Raw genomic sequence first — 11,459 nt, 5'->3', positions numbered from 1 at the left:
CAGAAGCCACCCGGAAAAGGCCAGAAAAAACAGTATTTCTGTATTTACAGGCCAGATGAACTTCCAAGATGATCACTTTGCTAAGTTTTAAAAGCAGGTGCTGATGCAATCACTAGTTAATGCCAATTCACGGTCCAGAAAAGCTTTTTCTGTTGCAAATTCCTAGTCAATCTGCATGTAGACAAATCAGGACAGAAGCAGGAAACGCTCATCAGTGAAGTCCTCAGTAATCCCAATCAGTCTTTAAACCTAGACATCACAGCAAAAGAGAGCTTCAAAAATATTTTTGAAGAAAGAAAAATAAGGTATTTCGGGGTACGTGACCTTGCAGACATTAAAAATGAAGTACAGCAGCACCGATTAAGCATGCAACGAAGTGCATGGTGGACATTACAGATGACCTGGAGGAGGAGCTAAACACAAAAAGGAGGCGCAGTCACGCTAAAATGCAAATGCCACTTGTCTTTTGATTAGCAGAGAAGCAGCTGGTTTGGAATATAAAACGGTACAAGCAAACCATAGGGCAGCCAGGTCTGTACAGCAACAGTCCGAATAAACGCGAGTAGGACAAGATCAGATGGGCACACAGAGAAAGGGCTTACAAAGATGCATGAGACCCCGGGAGGAGTTTCAGCTGCATAAACTACATACTTACCTGGATTATACTGCAAGAGTTCAGTGACCTGGGTTCGTTCCTGTGATTTTTGTCAAACCGCTTTCACCTCTGGGAGCATCCCATGCAGCTGCTCACCTGCAGCAGGGGAGCTACCACCCTCTGACTTCATTTTTATTTTAAAGCTAAGAAACAACTATAAAAAGCTAAAAGCAACATACCTTCAACAGACAATCCTTAAATCCATAATCTGCTTTTTAACTTAATGAAATTCAAATACTTGAAAGCTAAAACTGCTTGGCACTCTAGCTTTTTTGCCAGAATAGACCTGATACCTAACGTTAGGCAGCACTGGTTTTTGCTGTATCTTCCAGAACTAAAAATTGCCCACTAAAGCTTGGCTCAGTGCTGTAACTAATCTTGAGTTCCTATTGATTTTGGTTTCCATTGCAAATCTTTAAAGTGCCAAAGAAAAATGATTACATTTCTGGGGCTAATTTTGCCTATAAGATTTAAGCAGGTGATTACGGCTGACAGTATAAGAAAGCTCGCAGATGAAGCGATTGACTTAACCCCACTTTGCAGCTGACACCAAGGAGCTACCCAGCACCGTTAGCCTGTGATGTGCTAAAAGAATTGGCATTTTACCCGTTTCAAGTGTATAGTTTGTTTTGATTTGGGTGTTGATTGGGGTTTTGTTGTTGTTGTTGTTAACTCTTTCACCTGAATAGCAACATCAGCATCAGATTCACCTAAGGGCCATGACAAGGATGAATATTTTGGCCAAGTCCTAGAACGGTTTGTATGCAGGCTCAAATAAGCACATGAAGATCGTGAAGAACATGAAGCACATGAAGTGAAAGTGTATTAAGAGGAGACTTTTATTGTAGTTAACATCTCATATGAGCCTTTTGAGAAGATCAGGATGACACCACTTACATTTGTATCCATTTCTTTATTCCCTATTCCATTAAACATGTTAATGAGGAACAGTTAAAACAAACCTTTATTTTGCTCAAGATTATCAGAGAGCAGATCTAAGAACTGACAGGGACTACTTAGTGTCTGTTACAGGAGAAGTCATAAAAATGAAAAGAATCAAGCTGAATTTGATGACTCAGAAAGGCCAGAGATGGAAGAGATACCCAATCATTGTTCTATAGAACTATCTTTATGTTAGTTACAGGATGGCAATACAATTAAGATAATTTTTTTAATATAAAAAGCATGTTAATTGACAAGTTATGGCAAATACGTGAACAAATTTTATCAAACATTCAGACTTCCCACGCTAAGAATACAAAGTTAACAAGCACAGTTATTTTTTTCCAGGCTGCTGAAATCTGAACAGTATTTTCATTAAACTAAAAACATTATTAGAATTTGGAACCCAGTGGATGTATGAATGGAAAGTCATGCTGATTTAGAGGCAAAAAAGGGGTCTTGGTTTTGTTGTAGCTGTGCAAACTATGGTCCTTCTCTTTGAAAAACCTATGTGCACAAACCCTATTACTTCAGGGAGACTATCCACATGATAAAAAAGCCTACACATGTAAGCGTTCACAGAGCCTGTGGAGTACAAGCACTCTTACCAGTGGAACAGGGTATTACAACTGCAGTTCATGAGAAATGCATGCAGGGGTTATGCGGTCAAAGCAGATCCAACAAAAAAGTTCAAAGAACTTAACAGAGCTCATAGACTCAAAAATTTACAGGTTGTTCTTAAACACACCTACTCCACGATAACACTGCCTATTCAGACAGGTTATTGCCATGCAGTATCAATAACACGGAGGATTTCATTTTCCTTTTCCACCCAGCTAAACAACTTCATTAGTAAGTTTTTTTTTAAAAAAAAAAAATCAGTAAAAAATTTAATATGAGAGTGTAAACATTAGAGAAATTTCCATCCAAAACACGGCACAAAAGCAAACCTGTATAGGTCTAACTTCAGATCTTGAAGAAGCAAGTTAACTAAGAAGTCAAGTTCAATCTGAATTTTTAGACTTTAAATGAATACCCTCCCGTAGCTGGAATAAGACTCATCCCAGCTGAACTGGGGATGGATTTGCCCTAGTAACTCTAAATGTTGTTTGTGCTCTTCTGTCTCACAGAGAAGCCCACTTTGAGACTTCTGGCTTATTGTGACAATGCTGCATTCGCTATAGAACACACACAAATCCATCACTAAGACACCTCATAAATCCTATTTGGTTACCTTTGTATACAGAACACCTGCACCATCCTGAAAAATCCCTCTCAAGAAAATATAAAGCATATCACACTGTTTTAGCAATCCTTTATTGAAGATAACAAGTTGGTTATGTTCACTGTATTGTATGAAACATCACAATATCATACTGGGAAGGTACTATCAGTACAGGGTTGGACCAGAGCGGACAGTCTGAACAATAAACCATTTTGCATTCTTCATTCCCTATCTTTTAACAACCCCAAAAAAACCAGTAAAGGGACAAATACCTGTTAACATCATCATTTAGAACACTTTAACTTACAAGGCTAAAATCTAATGAATAAATAAAATATACTGTGGCAATAATCCTCTCTAGACCAAAAAAATCAGATACACAGTGAATCAAAATGATTGGGAAAGCTGGCCTTCGGCACCAGTATGAAAGAGCATGTGGTTTTTACAGACTCACCATGGGGATAAAGTTACAGAAAAACACCATGAATTCCATTTCACACAAAACCAGTTGATGACTGTCATTAGCTTAAAACTACACACAAGGGCAATTACATCCTCGCTGAAACACAGTTTAAACAAATAGGAAAATGTTTACAAGGCATCCACAGCATGTAAATCATGTACAGATGGATACATTCATTGTTTCCCCTCCCCAATAGCTTTTATTTTAGATAAATACTTTACTCTTCCCCGTTTTCAGCATTTACTGGACTCATTACATGCACAACTCAAAGAAGTCAGAAAAAAGTCAAGGTTATTGCAAAAATAGAATTAAACTAAGAATCTTCAAGTACCTTACATGACAGCCACTCTGTACCATGCCCATTGCTTATAAAATGAAAGGTCGTTGAACCCATGAAAATATCTCTAATATTTTCTTAATTTAAAATAGATAATTTTAAGTGTATTTATAGTAATCTCAAAGTGATAATTTGAACTTTGAAAATAATGCAAACAATTAAAAATTATACCCATATTACACAAGACTTCTGTCCGTATTTTAAGCTGAAAAAAAATCAAAAAACTATAGAAAACCACATATAGAACAAAAAAATAATCACAATTTACATTATAATAAAGGCAAAATTTCAGCATTTTTTAAAAAACCTGCAGCTGTGAGAGATGTCAAAGCAAGTCACTACTAACTATAAATTCATCAGTTTGGTTTGTAAAGATTTTCTCTAGCAAGAGTTTAAGGGTGTGTTGTACACATGCGTAAAATTCTTACTGTTTTTAGATGCCTAGAATCTTCATATATTATTGCCAAATACACTTATCTTCAAGCAAGCAGTAGGCAACGTATCACAATTTGGACACCGCAGGGAAACCTAACGGTCTGGTAATACAGGTAAAACTGGAAAATTAAAAAAAAAACAAAAACAAAAAACAAAACACACATCTGATAGCGTATTGCCCAATTGAAATTACTTCCAAGCCACAGAGCTGCAAAGCCTTCCAACTCGTTAAAGTGAAATAAGTAATGTCTCAATTACTTGTACTCTCTCATGCTTGCGTGTTGCACGTTTCATTTCGCCACAGTGTATCTTCAGAGTACACCTACGATCCCACGTACCTCAGGTACATTACACCAATCTGCTGAGAGAATCACTCCTTCCTTCCTTAGGGCCAAAGTTCATTACAGATGTAATCAGTATGCCTGAGGCTGGTAAAAATACTGTAGTACAGGCAATGCTAAGAGTGGCAAGATCAGAAAACACAAAAATGAACAAATGATGGAAAATTCTAATATCTTTCTGCCCATTTCACAAAATGTTGGAAATCCACCAGAATTTTTCCCTTGTATTGAAGAAAACAGATTAAAAGTTTTTTTCCCCCTTTCAGAATCAAAAGCATTTTAGTAGATTTGTAAGGCTACCACGGATCTTCTAGATCTCCAGCACCCTACAGGAAAAGAAGAGGAGAAATATTACTACTCACCAATACAAATGAAAACATTTTTGTTGCACTTTGGATTGCAGTGGTATAATTAAGAATACAAGCTTTAGGACAGGCTACATATTCCTTTTTTCCATACTTGCCCACTTCCACCCACAAACATTCTCTGTTCTTCAACTTCATGAGGGAATTTACTTTTATAAAACACGAATCCAGTAAAGCTACTATAGCACAGACTTAAAAACAAGTATTAGCTAAAATTGTACTAAATCATAGCTATCAATAGATACCAATACATCTACGGACTACTTAAAAATAGCTGAAAAATACTAAGGAATTGGGCTCTTCAGGTATTCCTGGTCTGCAAGAAATTCCCAAAAGCTCTTTTTTGTTAAGGCAGTGAAATTTGTACCTATTCTGAACAAAGATATCTTCCTGCAAGTGTGATATTACGAACTGACCACTGATACAAGAATTCAATATTTAACTTATGAGCAGATTAGTTACCACCGCTGTGAATTCCCAGTATTATTACTGATCTACCCAAATGCACGTACACATCCACGGGTCTACACCAAAAGACACAGAAAAGATTTGGTAGGAAGTAAACTTAGGCAGAATAGCCAGGTTATTTATTTATTTATATGGCTGATGTTGAACTTGATCTTGAGAAATGTTGCCCAAATAGAACATTATAGTCAATGTGACAAACCCAAAGTTACTGAAATATTTGTAGAAACGAATGAACATCTTGAGTTATTATCAGAAGCTATGAAAAGTTTCAAGCCATGTCAGAATGGTAGCATTTCAAAGAAAGCTTAAAAGAGTCAATATGCATAGAGACATTATTCCACAGCATATTCTTTATTTTCACTTAAACACAAATTCTTAGAACTTGACACTAGGTACTAAATCTAAGTACATTTTCATTTCTGGATATAAGTTATGCTACAACCTGGGAAGTAATAATACAGTCATCTAGAAAAAATTATATTTATGATGAACAGTGGATACAATCTAAATTGGAAAAAATCAAACACGTTTCATGAAGATTAAGTGACAACCTGAAATGTAATAGCTTTTGTAACTTAGTTGTAATATAAACTATACACAATTCAAATACAAACATGCAGTAAAAGATGCTGGGGAACAAAAAAGACTGAAAGTTTTTTATAATTCAATTTGCACAAAAGATACAATTAAGATGTGAATTACTTTACAATTAGCAAACATATACCATCAGGATTACTATTTTTAAATGTTCTTAAAAGAAAAGATTTGAAAATTTATTTTTGCATTAGCATGTTAGATTCCTATTGTTGGTGTCACAGGATTAAAAAAGAAATCAATCTCAAATGGGAAATGAACTGCTTGCTACACAACATAAGATGCAATTACTATAATACACTACAGTAGTTGAACTTCTAAGGAAGAAAGAGCTTTGTATAAACAATCTGTACAAATAACTGAAGTAAAACCAAACAGACTTTAGGATAGATGTGACAAATGTTGAGATATAAACAAAGGAAAATATGCCAAGTGAAGCGAAGCGTTAAATCCGCTATGTAAAACATTATGTCTGTTTCTCACTCATCTCATTCATCCCTGAATCTTCGTTTGAGCTCTGTATTTCAGCAAGGAGATTCCCAGATTCTGTGTGGGTGTCTGGTACGGGGTCACTGGGTCCAGCAAGAGTATCTGAAGTAGATGCTGCAGCTGATTCAGCAGTGCACTCTTCTCCCTGCATCTTAGCTAGCCTGTAACTAGTCAGCATCTCTTCCAGCAGGTGGCGGTAGTTCCCCCTATGATTAATTCTCATTTGCCTGAGCGCTTCCACCAATTTTCCCTGCGTTCCACTTTCCTCGGCATCGCCAGGGTCCTTTTTTTAAGATTCAAGACCCCAAAAAAATCAGTAATTAAACTAGAATATTTTCTAACGACATTTAAAAAAAAAAAACATTTTTCCTGATTGAGAAAACATCAGCTTTGCTCTATTTTAATATAAAAGACCTTATTAGCAACATACATCTTAGAAAAGTATCATCCATCTTTGTCTACTTAATACAACATAAAGATTTAAGAAATGGTATCTATTCAAACAGCATCTTTAATAATTTCAATTTATTATGAGCCTGCCAGTGTCAACATGGTACTTCCCATTAACTTCATCTTGATTCAAATTGTCTTTTGATGAACATAGCTGATATTCCCCACAACTTTGGTCAGCTGTCAGTGAAAATTTGAAATTTACGCTTCTTTAGCCATCAGATCAACATACTTCGTTGTGAATTTCTGCACAACCAATAGCAACACAGTTCCATGAAAAACTTAAGGAGAATGGATAACTCTACTGCTAGCAATTTAACTGAAGCATCACATCAAAATAAACGCTCAGAGTGTTTTAGAAAACAACCCCTGATTTTTGCATGCATGATGCTGCCGTAAAAGAAACTAGCAGCTACCTATCAGCACCAGGAGCGGCGGTGTTTGAAAAACATGAGATGCTATTTTTGGCAGATATGTGTATTGCCTAGAAAAATTAATAGCTAAAACAGTTATTTAAAGTCAAATCTAACAACCTACAGCACAAAATCAAGTAAGCAGCGCCGATTAAGAAATGAAGGTCAACTCTGCAAACAACTATTTCGCCACAAGCCTCCAGCTGAAAAAAAATGGGGGTTTGTTGGGTGTTTTTTTATGTGACAAGACTCACACATCTGTTAGTGCTCTGACACTGGTACTAGGTATTTTAACTTTCAAAGTGCTAAAGGAGAACTGCTGCTTTAAGGGAATAGTACATTTTAATTATTAATATCTAGTAAGTTACCAAGCCAGACAAATGGAACTGTATCTCTGGAAGCTGGCAGATTTTGCAATACATTAGAGGCAAAATCCAGACTGCCTTGTTCTCATGCTGACCTCATTTAATTGTCATCCAGTCCAAAAGCTTCACAAGCTACAAGTACTGCAGTCACTCATTTACAAGCTTAGTAGCAGTATTAAGACAGTATCTTGGGTTCAGTAAGATTTTGGATGTTGTAATTTTTCTTGAATAGAAGCCCCAAGACTCAATAGCACAGTTTAAGTTAAAAAGGGGACAATTTTAGCACAAAAATGAATGTTACTACATATAATAATATCCCTCTAAGCTTACTCTATTGCTTAGACAGATACTACTTCCACTGTGGTTTTCTGGTCTTAGTCTGAGATGTTTTGACCCCCATGTACTAGCATTTTCAGATTCAGAGAGCTCTTCAAGGGCCCAGTGAGGGGAAGCAAGTTAAAGAAGGTAGCGTTAATGTAAGACATGGGACTGGTTTAATGCCTCATGAGCACAAAGTCAGTGAAAACTCAGGGTATCAAGATAAGGCTACAGGTGTATCCTATCTCTTAGAAGTTTTGACAAAAAAAACCCAACCAAACCATTCCTCCATCCTATCAGTTTTGCTCCGAAGCTGACATTAGCAAACATACAGCCTGAATCTCCACATTTCACAAAACTTAGATTTTTAAAAATTCTTTTTGGCAGACTGAAGTGAATAGTTTTGCTGCCGTGCAACACTGCAGCGTAAAGGCAATAAGCAATATCATAGCAGCCCTGACTCCTAAACAATTCAAATGCTAGTAGGAGTCAAAGTAACAGTGGTGTTAGCATCTGATACTCAAACTCACACCCTGCTTTGTACCAGGTTTGATGGCAGGCTATTTTCTGCTTCCCCCGTCTCCCTCAGTGCTAGCAGACAAGAAACACCACAAACAACAGTGAGACAGAAACCGCCTCATATACTACACACTACATGTACACTATAACAGATTTCTCTCTAAGGATGTGTGGCTAGAACAGGTCCCTGAAAACTATGATTACTGTGCAAGTTAACTTTTGTCTTCCTTCATGTTCTAATTCACCTCAGCGCTACTGAGCATAAAAACAAGAGTAAGTTTGGGCTCGCTACATTGAACACGAGCATTCACGATTTTTACAGAAGTTCTGCTCTGTTAAATTATATATATAAAAAGGGCTACTACATATTAGGAACAGGATTTACAATGTTCAAGGGTGTAAGAATTTTGTCCATTTACATTTTTTAAATTATCTGTAGCAGCCCTTAATCACATATTTGATTTAGCTACATGACTGGTTTCAAACACGACACTCAAAACACAGTTTTAAACAAATACCATTGAAACTATTAACACAGCCACTGTAACCTTAACATCGTTCCCTGTGTTTGAGGATACATGTAGACCCAAGTAGCCTAACTGCAGAGTACCCTCCTAGTCTTCGGAACACATTAAAAAGAATGGTTGAAGAAGCAGAGCCATTAAAGAAAGAGTAATATTTTAACATGTTAATTAGAACAACAACTCAGTGGTATTGGAACATTAGTGGTAGCAACTATTTAGCTATGAAGAAGTTCTTTTAAATTCTCTTTAAAGATCTGAAAGCACCAGGTTCCAATACGTAAGATTTCTATGATTTTACTTGCACTTCTAAACGCACAAGCCACAACATCTTCAGCAGAAGTCTCTCTGCTCAAACACTGGCAATGTTGTTCTCTGTGAGCCCAAAGCAGGGCTCTCTCCAGCCCTGGATTTACAAAATACTCACACTCTACTGAGATACTTCAAAAAAACCAAACAAACCCAAAATCAAACCACCACAACATATGACTGCTATATGCTGAAGCCACACTAGTGATCTCTGAACACTACTGTAGTAAGGAATCTTTCACTTCTCACTCTCTACATAACAACTCCTTATTTAGGCTGTATGTTAAGGATTCTCAGAACACACACGTGAAGAATTGGAAGTTACTCTACAATCACCAGCTTGGATGACCAAAAAAAATTATAAAATCCAAGCAGAACACTACCTGACATCTTGAGCTTTGTTTTTACTCAGGACTGTGATCTAGAAGAAGATACCACCTTGGGCTGACTTATATACTAAGAACTTACTTACAAACCTATTATTATCCAGTTCACACTAACTCAGGGTAACTAGCTTAGATTGCTCAATACTAAAAAGTATATTCTTCAGGAGGAAGTAATTCTCAATGGCAAGTGTTAAATCTGTTTGGTTTGGGTAGTTTTTGTGGGTTTTGGTGTTTTTCAAAATTGTTACTCACGTGCATTAATATTTTAGTAACCAATTACATTATTAACTTGTCAAGGTAAAAAGAGTGGTTCTAGCCTTATACAAAATCATCAGATAGAAATGACTGTCACAGGCAGATTTTCCAGTTAGCAACAGCAGCATTCTGCACTGTGCCCACGCTCTAACAGCATACGTGCACCGTTGTTCTCTGCAGACTCAGCACCTGTGTCTGTAGCTCCTAATTTTTCATATGAAGACCCGCTCTTGCGTCACACTAGTTTAAATAGGGGCATTATTAGTTAGATTTCAGGCTCACTTGGAAATGTCATCATTGGTATGTTTCCTTCCTACCTTTGCTTCCTGTTTAAATGCGAGATGTGTAGCAACATTATCACAGTGTGTAGACATTGTGGAGAGTCTGATGTTGAGTAACTGAACACCTTCCTGCCATTTCACCCCACCTCCCCATCCCCCCAACCACTAGAGTATGCAGTTCAAAAGACTAAGAGATCACCACATACATACTTGGAACCAAGTAAAACTAGCAAGGAAGTCATGTTCTCATCACCTCAGAGATGTGATTCCAATTAAATTAATAAACATCAATCCACTTAAAGAACAGTAAGATAACAATTCCTGCTTGCTGAGAAAGTGCAAACAGGAATTGCAACCTTCACCCAGTGGCACATCCTTCTCTCTCACTGCTCTGCGTGAGAATCGCTTAGGATGGAAAGCAAAGGTACTGACTGGGAAATGACATCTTGCCACAAGATCAAACTAAATTTTAATCCAGTGTACTTCAAACACATCATTCAAATCATTACCAACATTTGCATTAAATACTTTTGTAAACTTTGCCTTCTATTGGTAGAGTGGAGTATACGGCTCACATCTATTAAAGAAGCCAAATTAAAAGGACTCGAAACAACTACCCAGGGATTCTAATAGCCATAAAGGTCAAAACTATTAATGGTAGTAAGGGTTACAACTATATTCTTATACGAGTAACTTGCATATTTAGTTCAGTTACTTTGTTTTATTAAATTATAATGGATGACATACAGAAATTTCTTGGAAGTAGCCAATACCCAAAAGGCTGCTGTATGTTAGAATTTTCAGCAAGCTTGTATGACTATTGAAAGTAAATTAGGACTTCGAAAAGATGCGTCATAAGTGCAACTATGGCACATGGTATTTCTAAAAAGTTACCATTAGATAAATTTTTTTCTCTTAAAAAAAATGACCAAACAACTTACAAAACCTATGCTACAATTTTCAAATAAACCACTTTCACCAGTAACTTTACCCCAAAAGCAGGAACAAAACTACGGCTAAACATGAAAAGTAGTAGCAGGCTAATAGAGGTGCAGAGTTTCCTGAAGGGCTAAAGAAGCTGAAAAGAGGACACTTTTGTCTAGCTTGTTTTGGGGGTAGTGTCGCACAATTTGTTGAAAGTTAAATCAAGAATGTACACTCATCACTTACAAACTAAAAAACAAACAAACAAACAACAAATCCTAAAAAATAAAAAAGTTAAATATACAAATAGAGAAGAAATCTCTTAACAGAACAGTGGTCCCTTCCACCTACACAAGCTTTCCAATTTAAGAGAATAAATCAAATGTAGGTAGTCAAGAGAAGAT

At 36.6% G+C, this 11,459-nt stretch overlaps 1 protein-coding gene across 10 annotated transcripts in view; it reads right to left on the bottom strand.

Moving 5' to 3' along the window:
- Positions 1-2,895: 2,895 nt before the first annotated feature.
- The window catches only part of PPM1B (protein phosphatase, Mg2+/Mn2+ dependent 1B), a 62,348-nt gene continuing 53,784 nt past the window's right edge, over positions 2,896-11,459 (bottom strand). For 5 of the 10 annotated variants that reach the window (XM_056356885.1, XM_056356884.1, XM_056356883.1 and 2 more), the window contains one exon: positions 2,896-4,724. In XM_056356885.1, coding sequence (XP_056212860.1) covers positions 4,695-4,724 — 30 coding nt within the window. In that variant the 3' untranslated portion in view covers positions 2,896-4,694. Of the gene's footprint in view, positions 4,725-5,563; positions 6,598-11,459 lie in introns of those variants that run through there. The other 5 variants (XM_056356878.1, XM_056356879.1, XM_056356877.1 and 2 more) reach the window with 1 other exon arrangement.

Source organism: Falco biarmicus, chromosome 12 (genome assembly GCF_023638135.1).
Source record: "Falco biarmicus isolate bFalBia1 chromosome 12, bFalBia1.pri, whole genome shotgun sequence".
Lineage (NCBI taxonomy): Eukaryota > Metazoa > Chordata > Aves > Falconiformes > Falconidae > Falco > Falco biarmicus.
This window is presented reverse-complemented; position numbering and strand designations above follow the sequence as displayed.